At 43.9% G+C, this 14610-nt stretch overlaps 1 protein-coding gene across 1 annotated transcript in view; it reads left to right on the top strand.

Moving 5' to 3' along the window:
- The first annotated feature begins 296 nt into the window (after window positions 1–296).
- Window positions 297–14610, top strand: part of ERI3 (ERI1 exoribonuclease family member 3) — an 84702-nt gene continuing 70388 nt past the window's right edge. The window contains exons 1-2 of the mRNA XM_009083207.1: window positions 297–565; window positions 14372–14488. Of these exons, the coding sequence (XP_009081455.1) occupies window positions 314–565; window positions 14372–14488 (369 nt within the window). The 5' untranslated portion in view covers window positions 297–313. The remainder of the gene's footprint in view (window positions 566–14371; window positions 14489–14610) is intronic.

Here is a 14610-nt window from a genome sequence, read left to right as displayed (position 1 = left end):
TCAGCAGCGGGGTGTGATCTGGTGCCTGGAGCCATGACTGTTGTGTGTCTCATAGTATTAATTTAGAACTGTTTGCAGAGGTTAATTTCCAGTTGCCTGCAATTCTGGACACCTTAAGCTCAGTCCAAATGTCATCTGTTATGCTTCGAGCAGGCTACTGTGTTATTTCAGGTTTGCGGTGCTGCAACCTCCACGAGGAAGCACAGAGGAAATCCATATCAGAGGACAGTGAGCAGATACAAGCAGAGATGAGATATACGTGTGCATGAGTAACGTGAGTCTCTCTTCAGTTTCAGATGCCTCTGGATGTTCAATGATAGCACTCCTCCATACTGGAGCAGCAAAGTTTCCCCAAAACTTACTTTCAAGGGCAAGACAAGCTGTGTCCCCGCGCCTCCCAGCTGGTGTTCTCAAAGAGTACAGCTCCATCGTAAGCAGGAAACTGGCGTCCCACGGCTTCGGAGCTTCCATGGCAGCAATGTCATCCTTCCCTCCACAGAGATATCACTACTTCTTAGTGCTGGATTTTGAGGCTACATGTGATAAACCACAGATTCATCCTCAGGTAAACAGTCAATCCTGTTAAGCATCCCCTTGCAAGTTGCTGCTGCAGTTCTGACAGGTAAAAGGAAAAAAGCATGGTACTGTCTCATTCATTTTCTCTGGTTTGCCCCACCTCCTTTTTGTTTCTTGCCAGTCACGTGCTGTCCCAGGAGCAGTTCCGGGACTGAATGAATATTTATCAAGGAAGTGACAATTCATGTGTTACCGAAAACATCTTTAAGTCATATATACTTGTCATCTGTCTGAACTGGGGAGGATCTAAAAATTTTGGTCGGGGGAACTTTCATTGGTAGTTAGCAGCCTTGTTGATTCTGCAAGGAAAAAGGCTGTTGGTAATGCATAACTTTAGGCAAAAATAGTTTGAATGATAGGAATATGTGCAGCATAATGGTATTTCTAAGTAGAGAAGAACAAGTTTGTAGCTATCTGATCTTGTTGAAATTACTTGCCTGGGTGTTAACTCTGGAGTGTAATGAGACAGGAAGAGTCCAGCTTCCTGTCCAGAAGAGTCCAGAGATTTTTCAGTGCTCTACCACTTGAGATGTACAGAGATCCAAATGAAGTACAGAGGTTTTTATGCACACAGTTTTTCCATAATGCTGTAGAGCATATTAGTAAATATATTCTCAGTTGTCAGCAGGGTGGGCCTGGATTTTCCATTTAAATTGGAAAATTGTACTAAAAAACCCCAAACCCTAATATTGGTTGGTAGTGTGCAAACAGAATTTCTGAGTCTAAATTGAACTCACCCTCCTCTGCCAAATGATTGGCCTGCATGTACCCTGGTAATACTTGCTTTGGGTCAGAATAACATCTCTTTGCTTCGTTTTGACTATACAAAAGGCTTATGCGGTTTTCAGTGTGGTAGTTCATTACTGAAGTGACTCGATGCAGTGTCTTCATTTCCCAGTGCAGTTGTGATTTCCCTTGGTCTTGTCCTAGCAAAGGGTTGCTGCAAGTTTGGATTGAACTTGACTCCTCTCTTCCCCAGTAGTGCCTTGGTGAGTGCTGTCTGCCTCTTGTGTTTCTTGAAAAATGGACAGCAAATTCCCTGCTCTTTTGCGGAATCTTTGTGGGGGGCTGTTGTGGCTCTGCATCCAGTTCTGCTAGCAGGGTCTTAACGGCTCTCCAAGTGAGATGTCAGGCTATTTCCTGCATGCTCCGCCTCGGGTGCACAGACCTGTCAAAGCTGTAAATTGGATCTACCTTGTCCCTTTGGATATGGGTTTGGTCTGTGCACATTTTGATGCAAAACCATGATGCATGTGGAGCTAGTTTACAGCTGGCAGTAAAAAGGAGCATGAGTGGAATATGATTACTACTGTTTTAAGGAGCTTTGTCCCCAAGTCCTTGCCAGGGAAAGTAATGGTCTGGGCCAATGCAGATCTGCTATATATTTTGTTGGTGAGATAGTACCTTTAAAGTGGAGATGTTCTTCAGTGTTGTTTTTCCAGTCTGCTGTGTTCCGTGCCTGCGTGCATCATATAATGTATGGAAAGGTCTGTCAGTCCCTCATATCCTCACCAACAAATTAGTTTGACAAATAAAGACATGAACTTTTGCTACATGGGGCTCGGTGTAGCTGGAGAGGCTGAAGGTGCCTGCCAGAATCTGGTAACTTTATAAAATAAGACTTTAGTTGTTGCCCCTACCTACCTCATACCTCTTTGCTGACAAGCGTGGCTTTTGTTCTCTTCCCTGCTGGGCTGTATGTCATGGTGAGCAAACTGCCATGTATTTCAGTGATGTTTTCTGCAAGATTTTAGTGGCAGGATCTTTCACTGGAGTAGTGGCAGACAGGTTTTGGAGGTTTGGTCTGTCAACAGACCTGGGAGCTAGGAATGGTCAGGTGCTGATCTTCACTGTGAACCTGATAATTTCTGCTTTTGTTTTAATATCTGCATAATAGAAGTCTAGATACAATGAAATTCAAGTGCATTGGGATTCAGTGAGGAGGCTGCCTATACAGAGCTAAGCTAAGCTGTGATCCTGGTTACTTTAAGTGGTTAAGCATAGCTATAAATTTAGCCAGCTCAGCTTAAAAGTCTTGCAGAGTGCAGTTGCCTCTGTGCAGCACACTTCACATTTCTCATTAACTGCTCTTCAAAATATTCTGGCTTCTTAAAAGAAACTACTGAAAGAGCTATGTTTGTATCTACACTAAGATAAGATGTGACTGCCACATCTGCTCCCCCTCCTGCTGTATTTACTTGTGCGCTTCTGCAACCAGCAGCCTCGTTGGCTTTGTCCCTGGGGAAGTCCTTCATGCTCATTTGGGAGCCCTGAAGACCCCTTCATTTCCATTCCCTTTCACAGTGCCCGATCTCTCTCTGAGGTCTCGTGTATGGCCTCCGTAATGGGGATCAAGGAGGGTCAAGGACAGTGGTATTCCCCTGGGAAACTGTCTGCATTATGGCTCCAGTGGCTTGGACTGCTGGCTGAGTGCCTTGTGGCTGCTGCCCTCTGCTTTACTACTGCTGGGTCAGGCATTGAGGGTCCTTCATGTTCCCTGCCCTACACCCACAAAGGAACGGATGCATCCTTGCAGCCCTGATTTCTGGTGGCTTTCAGCAGATATGCCCCTAAATCAAAGTGCATGTTTATATACGCATAGAAACTGCTTAGCTCTATGGGTTTTTTGGATATATTTATGAATAAAGGAACCATCCCGGAGAGAAAAGAATATGGGGAGGTGGGGGTTGACTGCACAGTCTGTCATCTAGTGTTTTAGCCAGCCAAAGGTCATTAGGGGTTGGCAGTAAGAGATGTTTATGGCTGACCCCTTGCATCTCTTTAAAGCTTACCTTGTGCCTTTGGAATGTGATCCAGAGCCCAGCGGGGTCAGGTGGGAGCTGTCATTCTGCAGAGGTCGGTGGACTCTGAACCATGATGGTAGTAGTGTGCTTCATTTTTCAGCTCTGAGTTTTTCCTTTCCTGTCTGCTAAGAGTTTATAAGTACCTTCTGCTTTTATACACTGTCAGCTCATAGAGCAGGGTAGACATGGTGCTTTAGCTACACATGAGAAGATGCATTAATAAGTGGGAGTCTTGCTCTTTTGTCCCTTTGTCCTTGTATGCACCAGTGTTTATGGTGGTCAGTGCTTTCACTGACACTGTTAAGCAGCTCCCCAGGCTCAGATCTGTGGCTGCCTGTAACCTTATTTTATTAATGCTGTAAGAGGGTGTGCTTCTTTCAGTCAGCAAGCCAAGTATCTTGACTTCAACTTCAGCAGAGTGGGTGAAAAGCGGTGCTTTTTTTAAATGTAAAAAGTTTGAAGGTAGAAATTCAAAGCTGAATTTGGAACTAACCTACCACATAGGATCTTAATCTCTGCTGTAATCTATTAAAGCTACTTAAATGAAAATTCAAGCTTTGTATGTCTGCTGCCTGGAAGTGTAAAAAAGTATCAGACCCCTGACCTGGTAGAAGAAGGAGGTGCTAAGCTGTTTAATGAGCTTCTGGTAATAATGAAGTTGCTTTTTCTCGTGTCAGATTTTTCAATGTCTCAGATTCACTCAAATTTGATAATCAGTTGGAAATTATAAATTTGCCTCTTCCAAAGTCTTTGTAAAGGGAAGATATAAAATGTTCAGATCTTCTAATTGCTGAAGGAGGTTGTGACAAGATGCAGAAGAATAAATTCTTTACAGACGATACTTTCCGTGTTCTTTTAGACAGTGCATTTTAAATACAAAAATATCTTGATATTTTTCTTTAGGGTATCCTACACATTTCAGGTTTGTTTAGCATGCATTTTGATTGTTATTTGGGGAGAATTTTTGATTATAATTGCTGTGAGATAAAACTGGACATACTAATAAATACAAAACATCACTCACCATTTCAACATAAAACCATAAGCACGGAGTCTGACTAAGCATATGCTCACTTACTAATTTATTTTTAAGTGTACAAACAAATCTGGATGATCATAGTGCATTTCCCAATTGGCAAAAGCATATTGATAAATGGGAGCCAGTGTTTCTGTAAGATAGTATTAAGTACAAATGCAGAAGAAGGTTAAATCAGGTTCAGCCTGTGTTTCCTTGAGTGTTGTTGTAAAAGAGCATTGCAGGTGTTTTCCCCTAAACATCTGTCTTGTGGTTCCAGCTCACAGTCACGGGCAGGTGCAGCTGGAGTGGCTGTGATGATCACTGCCTCTCAGCTGCCTGTACTGCTCTACCCACAGTCTTGTTCCCATGGCAGGGATAACTGAATGATGTGTCTCTGCTCCTGATATGCTGTGATTTATAGACTGACCTTGTAATGGGAATGGATGTTGATTTCCACCAGATTTAGGCCATAGCAACAGATGCGCAGTCCCTGCCGAGCTCTCTGCTCAGGGTGACTGGATAGGGGGCGATGGGGAAGCTGCCTCGGTAGCCGTAGCTAAGACCACTTGATAGGAGGAGTATGACCCTGAAATCACAAACTTGCTGCAGGAGGAGGTGGCAGAGGGGACCGCTGGTGTGCTGGGAAGCAGGCTGCAAGGTATCTGCATGCTGTCCACAGGGTTCTCTGTGGAGGCTGCATCAAGGCAATCCTAGCTGAGGGCCAGGATGGGAATGGAGAAGGTGTCTCACACAGTAACAGACATTGTCAGAATCCTACCCAGAGGCAGATAAAGGGCATGTGCCCATGCGTAGTTGTTTTACCTAGACATTCCCACATAGCAGCTTTAGTCTTGCACCATTTTTGTGTGGCTGTTAAGCTGATTGCATTAGATATCACCTGCCAAAACCTTTATTGAGGATGATTGTGAGTTGCTGAAAAGTGAAGGAATTCAGGCTTGTTTCCCATGGCAACTTTAACTCAGCATAACTATTACAGTGGAATATTAATCTGCAATTACCTATGTTTATGCAGTTTAGGCTTGAGTGTAGTTTTAAATACCTAGTTCTCAATTCAGCTTCTTACAAAGCTATTTCTAGAGGAATGCTGTTAAAAATGTACATAACACAGTGGCTTAAAAGTCTTTTTTTTTCTTATACTAGGAGCAAGTAAATATATATGTGTATTTATCATCTCTTTGCCCATTATGGCTGGTTTTATGCGATTCTTTGCACATCAGAACGCTTTAAGTTCCTAGAGAGGCAGGAAATAGTTCATATAAAAACTGTTTCAGATGTATTCTTCTGTTTGCTCTAAGTTTTTGAACAATCTTTTGAAAAAATTTTTTGAGACCTTGTAGGTTTTGAGGGTTACACTACACCTGGTGTCTCAGACCTGCATTCACTTTGCCTTGGAGATCGCCCTCATTCTCCCAGTAAGTGGGGACAACCTTGCTGTGACCTGTGTGAATCTGACAGGGCAGGTTATGACTTCGGGCAACAGAATTAACTGTATTTATTTAAAACCTGATGAGCTAGAGAACATGCACAGTTACTGAACCCAAGCCTCCTGGAGAGCACAGCCATGAGACCACCAGGCAAGACATCTGATGTATGAAAAAATTCAAAGCAATTTCTTACTTACAGATATAAACCCAGCTTTATTATAGCAACAAGCCTAAAATACCAAGGCACTCAGGTGGCCAATTGCTGCAGTCCTGACCTGACCCAACCTGCTTAGCTTTTGCCAGGTTATTGACAGGCCGATGAGATGACTACTTTAAAGCAATCAGTCATGTTGCCCTTTCCCTCGCAGCGTGTGGAGACCCCACATCAGTTATGCATCCTGGTGTGCAATTCCCCACCTGTGCTGTTTGAACACTGTATCCTTAGCTGTGCAAACATTACACATCGTTTAGGTGACAAGTTACAAAGTTAAGTAGACTTGTTGTTACAGCAGAAAGTAGTTGAGCGGCAGTCACCCTGAAAGGAAAAGATCCAGGCTAGCTCAGGAATGTGAAAGTCTGCTGGATCGTGTTTAAAGGATTGTTTGCCTCTCTGTACAGCTGCTGCTGAGGGTAATGTGTGCTGCTGGAAATGTTCACACCATGTGCATTTCTGGAGTGAAGGGGATGGGTGCCACAGGTTTGTATGTTTGCTGCGCTTGTCCTGCTGTGTGCATGGCCCTTTGAGGTCGCTGGTGATTGGTGTGTGCCTGCTGTTCTCTCACAGCCTCTCAGGCATGGGGAGCATTTTGCATCCCTCCTAGCATGATGTTTTGAAACTAGGCAGTATTCTTCCATGGTGTGGCATCTACCTAGTTCTACACAAGGATGCTACTTTTCAAGCTGCTGCAGTTCCTGGGGAATAATCTTTGCTTGTTAAAGTGCTCTTGTCTTAGCTTAGAACAAAACCTTCCTGATAAAGATGCAGTGCAGCTCAGCTCTTTTGGTGAGAAGGGCACAGGACATGCCTACATCTTGTGGGATTTTCCCCCGTTGTGCCAGGCTTTCTGTGCAACCATCCCTGTGTTGTCTTTGTTGGTCTGTGCACTGGTTAGCTGGCAAAATAACTCTTCGTTATGTTATTTAGTTCCTCTCTGTCAGGCAGAAATACAGTGTCACCAGCACCTATTTGTGATGTCTGTAAACTCTGGGTATTCATTTACATGCACTACCGTGCTCTTTCTGCCCATTCCAGATGTTTTAGAGTTGCTGGGAACATGGATCATTCGTGCTGCTCAATATCAGGTGAAGAAGGTTGAGTCTTGAAATGATTTGATAGTTCTGCAATGGGGAATGCACAGGCTGTTTGTGGTAGAAAGGAGCAGACATGAAAAAGGATACAGCTTAGTTGTCGTCTTGCAGTGGAAAGGTAATACTTGGAAATGTGTGTGTGCTGTTTTTAACCTGGTTTGAATACTAAACTTCCCCAAACTGTCAAGCTTAAATTGTTGTTGGCTGTGTCAGTAGAGATGTTCTGAGTGGTTAAATATATGTCAATAGTGCTTGAAGAAACAAGTTGAGGTGTTGATGTCTCTTGGTCTATATTTCCTATCCCAGGTGTGAAAAGAGGAGGGAGGTTCTGCCTTATTATTGAAGTCTGGGTTCTGCTGGAAAGACCAAAATAGCTTAGTGGGTTTTGGCATGGAGAGATGATGCTAGTGGTGAGAGGCAGGAACCATCCTGGGAGGAAACAATTACCAGAAGTGTTGCTCAGGATGGCGGGACAGGGGTCGTGAGCCAGTTGTCAAGGTTTCAGGTGTATTGGCAGGGATGAAAGAAGTCCCAAGGACCACAGCGATAAGTGTAGGAGGAAAATGCCATTTGCGAGACATGTGGATCCTCCTTTTGTCATCTCTGTAAGAAGGGACATCAGCTGGAAATCCAAAAAAACACCCCACCCAGAACCAGAGGCTGTTGCAAGAGGGTGAAGAAGATAATTGATGAGTGTTACCAGGGATCTGCAAAACACAACTGTGAGCATAGGCTGGATGGCATTGGGATTGGTTAGTGCCGTGACGAGAGGGGTATGTGTGATGACGTCTTCTGTTGCAAAAATGAGAAAGACAATGTTCTGTCTTGTGTCTGCCATGGGCAGGAAGAACAGCCAGGAATTTAAACAGCAAGGGAAATTTGGATTAGATATTAGGAAAAACTTTCCGAAGATAAGACTAATGAAACAGGAGGATAGAGTGCCTGGGGAGCATGTGAGTCTGTCTTATTGGAGTCGGTAAAAACAGCCTAGACAAAGTCAGAAATTATTTAGGGGGTGATGATGCTGCCCTCGGGCAGGTGCATGGACTAGATGTCTCTTTTAAAGCTCAGGCTCCTGCAGGCATGTGATTAGGTAGGGATTTCAGCTTCTATTAAAGAAAGAGAAATGGTCCCTCATCCTTGGAGTTGTAAGGAAGCACTGGGAAATAAGAGCCACATTTGATGCCAGTGCAGAACCCAAAATGCAACTCAAAATTTATCTTTGAGGAAATCCAGCCTTTGACATCAGGCTTCAGTGCCTGTGTTAGGCAGAGGCAGTGAGGATTCACCTAAGAGCAGAGGGAGGAAGAAACATTGCATATTCAAATTGTCTTCACATCATCTTATCCTGGTGTTTCATGGTCTTTCCGTATTCCTGCCATTTTTCTTGTGTTTTGTTTTTGATGTGTGTTTCCCTTCATGCTTTTCCAGGATATAATAGTTGTTTAAAAATGTATCAAATTGTGAAGTGTGTGCATGTGTGTATTTTAAGCTAGGTAGTGACGGAAAAAGAGATTTGGAGGTCAGATACTTCCCCAAAGACCTTTTGACAGGGTTAATCAGTACACAGAGTAACTTACCAGGACTGAAGTGCTGAGAGACTCCATGCCATGTGTGCAGGCAGACATCCTTTGGAAAACCTGCATAGCCCTGATTCAGCAGATGTCCTGCTGTCCCCCACTGCAGAGGTGTTGCCTTTATGGTATTTGTTTTGGTTAGTTTACTAAAAATTTAGAAGTGGGGAAAAGACCTATGAGGTCATCTTGGTTAGTGCCCCTGCGGGCCAGTGCAAGGCTGCTCACTTGGAAATGGCTTTAGTTAAAATAATAATTAAGGCAGAGGATGGAAACTGGGGAGGCAGATCTGTTAGGCCAGTGCTGTCCTTACTATGTCCCTTTTCGATTTTAATTGCCTTGGAAAAAAAGGAAAATCGCAAGGCTTTAAAAGCTCTGGTTCTTCCTGCTCTTCAACCCCCCGCCCCCTCCCCGATCTTGGAGGCATCAACTCTCATCTGTCAAAGTGTAAATCAGCAATTAAAACACAAACAGCGAAATGCCAAAGATGACCCGAAGCACAAAGCAACTGACAAACAAGTCCGGACAAATCGGCGGATAATTTATAAGCATTGCCCTAAAATCTAATTATTTGGCAATTCGAATTTGCAGCCGGCCAGGGCTGTGCAATAAATTTAACCCGCCATAAATTATTTAGGAGCAGCCCGTGGTGTAAATCAAAACCACGAGTGTTTGTTTAAGAAATAAGCTCCTTGTGCATAAAATGACTTTTTTTCTTTAAGGGGTTGGGGGCGAAGCATCCTTGAACAAAATGAGCTGGTGCTGAGGCTCTGTCCCTCCACAGGCACTCCCTTGCCTCTTCTGCCCTTACCTCTTTTGAAGGTGTAAAAGGTTCTTTTGGTAAGAAGTTTTATGCTTTTTCTTATCAGACAAAATCTGTTTCTCTCAACAGCCTCTGCTTGTTTTTATTGCATTTTGAACAGTCAGCTCTGATTTTTATAGGCATCTTTTATTCTTGTGTTTATTAAACTTCTTCACATGGGGGTTAGAGTAAGAAATAAATTATTCTTCGGTAGTTTTTTAACTGAATAGGCCATGTGGTCTTCCTCAAATATATAATTCGGTGTCCTGAAGAGTGCCCTGTCCACTTTGTGCATAGGCTTCTGGATTAAAAGGTTTTGAGAGCTGGGAAGCTCATGCTGGGCACTGTATTCTTTCTGTCTAATGATGTTAGTGCTCTCCAGATCCAAAAGGATAAGCAAAAAGATTCCTCTGTGGGAATTAGTGTAATTTCAAGTGCTTTCTTCTCTGACAGGAAATTATTTAGCAAATATAGTTGTGTGCTTGTTCATTTCTTTTGTTACCAAGAAGATCAAGACAGCTGAGTTGGTGCATCCCTGCTCCAGTGTTAAAGGAAGGGGAGTTTCATTTAGGGCGATTGGGTAAGGAAAGGCTGGGTTTATAGCAGTGCTTTCACATGTCCTTATGAATTTTTCAAACCCCTCTTAAGAGGAAGTCCCTAACCATTTCACAGTTACCCTGCAGCCTCTGCTGCTTCTCAACCCACTGGCCTGGGACAGTCAGGTCACACAAGAGGCTTCCACCTGGAATGTTTTTGCTTCGAAACTCTTTTTCTAGAAAAGGCTAAAGTTCTGAGGAAGCTGTCACGTAGATTTGCTTGAAGTACCGTGAAATTGTAAATGCAAGATTGCTGTAAAGAGAGTGGACCTGGTAATGGATATGCATAAGCCTCCGGCTCTGTAGGTTCCTATTGTTACCGTGTTTGGGGGCGCAGCTGAGGGGAGGGACAGGGTGCTGATGTCTTTTTCTTTAAGCGTGTTAATATTGATTTTAGAAGCTCTGTGTTCCAACAATATAAATGCAAATGCCTGTAATTGGGAGCCGCGTGCAGAATTTCTCAACAGAAAACATGTTCAACTTTTCATGACAATGAAAGGAAAATATAAAGCCTCTTATTTATTGGTGGTGGTTTGAATCCTGGATTTCCTTTCAAGTTACTTTGCAGTGCTAAATAAAATACCTAATTGCAGTGCTCGCAAAATTCAAATGAGTACATTTGTTCTTCTGGTAGCTGGCGGCTATTTGCAGTCTCTGGACACCCTCAGCATTATTTTAGCACATCCATAACTTCTGGTTGTGCTGTGAGGAAAAGCTGGGAGGGCTGGGAGCAGCAAGAGGGAGGAAGACTTAGAAGCCCCAAATGTTGCTGACAAAAATCACTGCTGAAGTTGGAACATGTGCTCAGTGTTGGAGTGGAAATGGGTGAGGATCTCAAGGTAACACTTAGGGATGATCAGGCTCTGATAAAAGAAGGGAAGTGTCAGTGAACCTCTCCTCTTAATTTCCTCATGCCGCTTTTCTTCCCCTTGCCCTCCGGGGAAGAAGGAATGAAGGTCCCTGCATGGTGGAGATGGAGCTGAGCGTGTTGAGCTCACCGGGCTGCTGTGAAACGTGAGAGAGCGCCCGGCTGCCTTCCTGCATCGGGGTCTGTTGGGGGGTTGTGTGTGTGTGTCTAAGTGCTCACCATTTCATAATAATTACTAATGAAATTCTAGATCTGTAATAACATTTTGGATATCTAAAAGAAACCATATGCTTGTAAAAAAAAAAAAACCAACAGAGAAAAAAGTGGAAACAGATCAACTTTAAGCCATAAATTCTTGGTAATAGAGGCCTCTTTTCTCCCCCCTTTCTGTTTATGTTTGATAGATATTTTTGTTTCTGCAGGAATGTCAACTCTTAATTTCATGATGTATCATGGGTTTAAGAAAATTGAATTTAATAAAGGCAAAAGATGAATGGCACCTTTAAAGGTCCCAACACTTGTCTTTATTAGCAGGACAAACTGCAGGGTCTCCAAACACTGCTTCTCTCCAAATGAAAGTTTAAATGAAAAGTACAGCAGTGTCACAGGTTAAATTTCATTGCAGGACTGGCTAACGTCGTTAGTGAGGAGTGGGGCTGATTTCATGGGGCTGGTATCTGTTGCCTTAGATACCAGTGGAGCAAACACTGCCAGAGACTGGAAAAATCTCCGCTATAGGAAGCGTGCAGATAAACAGCCTTTTGGGATAGGTCCTTTACCACTTGCTTCAAAAACTGACCAAATAAGCCCAAAAGAGTGGCTGTGCCTTCTCCTGAGATGCTCAAGTCGCCTCTGAGGTTCCACCCCTGCTCCTGGCCACGCACTGCCCACAGACCTGCAGTAATTCTGGGTTTTGTTAAATTTTCCACATTTTTTTTTAGTATGGCTTTTTATTTCCTCTGTCTGTCTTAATCCGACCCTCCAGGAAGTGCTTTTTGCCTTTGGTTCTGGAAGGCGAGCAACGCCTTTGTGTATCAGATCAGCAGCAGGGCTGTCTTTCAGTCTTGCTTTGCATCCAGCCACTTGATGGCCCCTGAGGATATTGCTGGTCCCTTAGGACCAATCTTGGCATTGCAATGCAGCCCTGCTGTGAAATCCAGCCGGTGTGTGTCCCTCTCTGGAAGGGGTAATGCTCATCTTGTCTTGCCATGGGCTTGCCTGCTTCCATAGTCACCCCCTGGGTGGGATGCAGACCTAAGGGGCAGTGAGATGCCCCAGCCCGATTTGAAGGATGGGATGGTGTTATCCTGGGGTTTAGCCTGGCTCTATTATGGCAGCCTGTCCATTGACTTCAAACTTTGCAGTCTATTTTCCTTCTGAACAGAAATGTGTAGCTTTCAGAGCCTATCTGTGGTAGCCCTTTTGAAGGAAGGATCAGCTGTGTCCAGCATTTCTTACTTTCCCATGTTTCCATGAGTCCTCCTGGGTGGCTGAAGCTGGTGAGTTTGGCTGCACCACAACAGGCAGTCTAGGTGAAGCCCAAGTGTTTTGCATGTCTTCTCTTCCCCTTGCAGCCCCTGGGTTGAGTTTCCTCTCTCTTCTGGGGAAACTTGGTGACTCCCAGTGGGATGGTATGGCTGTGGGGAAGGATGTGCCCAGCCCTTCAATCTACCTTACCCTGTGCAGCACACAGAGAGTGGCACAGCTGACCATGGGGAAACAGTTAAGCCCCACGTCCTCTGTAGCTTCACTGCTTGGTGTCTACACCTGGGTGCTTCAACACTGGTAACACACTATTTTATTTTAAAATCTTTTTCCTAACTTTCCATCTCAGCTGCACGTGCTCCCCACGTGCTCTGGTCTGGGCTGTGTGTCTGCTGTACCAGGGAATTGTTCTGCTGCGTCCACAGGCATCTGTGGAAATTGGGTGCTTCTCCTGGCATTTGAATTATCTGTTGTTTCCATTTACCCACCCAGCTTCTTGCCCTCCCTCTGCCTACTGGGGTGGTGATGTCATCAGCTCATATGTATAACTTCATGATAATTTCCGCCTGTGGGTCATGAGGGTTGTAACCAGGGTCCAAAAAAGTGTGTTAGTTCCTCTGCAGCGGCTGCATTTTTCACATGCTAATTTTACTCACAGGAGTTGGATTTTTTTTTCATTTTTTATTATTTCTTATTTGTCTCTTCCAGATGTTTTCAGGCAGTTTTTTTTTTGTTGTTAAACTAATTCCATTCATGTTTTAAAAATTTATGAAAGTGCTAATAAAAATGTCAAAGTGGTAAAAATGTTAGCTTTTGCTCTGCTTTGATTAAATTTTGAAAACTGTTTTTGAATATTAAAAAGCAATATTTTTTTTATTCTCTCTCCCTCTCTCTGTTTCTCTCCAGAAGTGATTTGAGAGGCTTGTTGCATGGATATCACTCAGCGGGCTCATTTGCACTCCAGAACCTTGGTGCCATGGATCTCTATTAAATAACATAGACAAATTATTCTTTAAAGACACCAAACAAATTGTCACTTCTCCTCTTACATTAAACTGGAAGGAAGAAAGGGAGTGGAGAAGGAGGGGGGTGAACACAAAGGATTTTATCGCTTTTATTCAGTGGTTGGCTTTTTTAATTTCATATATATTTTTTAATAATTGAGAAATCCATCGCAACTGGATTTGTTTAAACTTTTTATTAACAGGTCCATGTAAATTTTTGATTGCTGATTATTCAAATAATTGAACATTCTTCTGATGAAGGAACATTTTTATTTCCCTCTCAGCATAAATTTGCTACATAGAGGAAAATGATGCAGGGCTTGCTACTGTGCTGTATTCCATAGGGATGGATTTGGGGGGAGCTTCCAGCTCCTCTTCTCAGTCTGTTGGAGGAGAGCAGTGCTCCTTGGCTTCTTTGGGGAAGGACGTGCTTCATGCTGTAGTCTCTGTTGTCTTTCTGATGGTGTCCTCCAAAAGGATGGTGGGCTGGAGAGGATGGGACTGGTCTTGGGGAGGGCACAGCCCTTGGGATGTCCTTGCTAAACAGATGTGAGCCCATTGCAAGTATATCTCCGTGTTCCCTGGGTAGCATGTGTGAGTGGGGTGAGAGTGATGTGTGCAGCTGCAGCACTGAGCACAGAGACTTCCTTGCTGCCTGTCCCCGGCTGTGGTGAGCGTCAGCCCTGTCCTCCTCTGTGCTCGTGGTGTTTGATGTGCTCTGTGCCACAGCAGCACTTTCACACTTGTATTGCAGAGCTTTGTGTTGTGTTTATTTTTGTGTGGGACTATCAGGCCCCTCTTTTTACAGCCACTTTGCTAGGTGGGGTAATTTCCAGCTTCCTTTCTTGTTTGTTTTAAATGAACAGCTGCTTTTCTTTTTGCCCTATTCAGGAAATCATCGAATTCCCTATCCTGAAGCTGAATGGCAGGACAATGGAGATCGAATCCACCTTTCACATGTATGTTCAGCCTGTGGTGCATCCCCAGCTTACGCCCTTCTGTACAGAGGTAAAGTGCAAAGGTTCCCTGGTGCTCCAAGAGTCTCCCTGGGAAGCAAATTTCTATTGCACCAGGAACTGGGGTCGCCTCTTCACGGTGCACCTGCAAAGCAGTGTGTCATGCCAGCCTTG

Source organism: Acanthisitta chloris, unplaced genomic scaffold, assembly GCF_000695815.1.
Source record: "Acanthisitta chloris isolate BGI_N310 unplaced genomic scaffold, ASM69581v1 scaffold41599, whole genome shotgun sequence".
Classification (NCBI taxonomy): domain Eukaryota; kingdom Metazoa; phylum Chordata; class Aves; order Passeriformes; family Acanthisittidae; genus Acanthisitta; species Acanthisitta chloris.
Note: the sequence above shows the minus strand (reverse complement) of the source record. Positions and strands in the feature narration are given on the sequence as shown.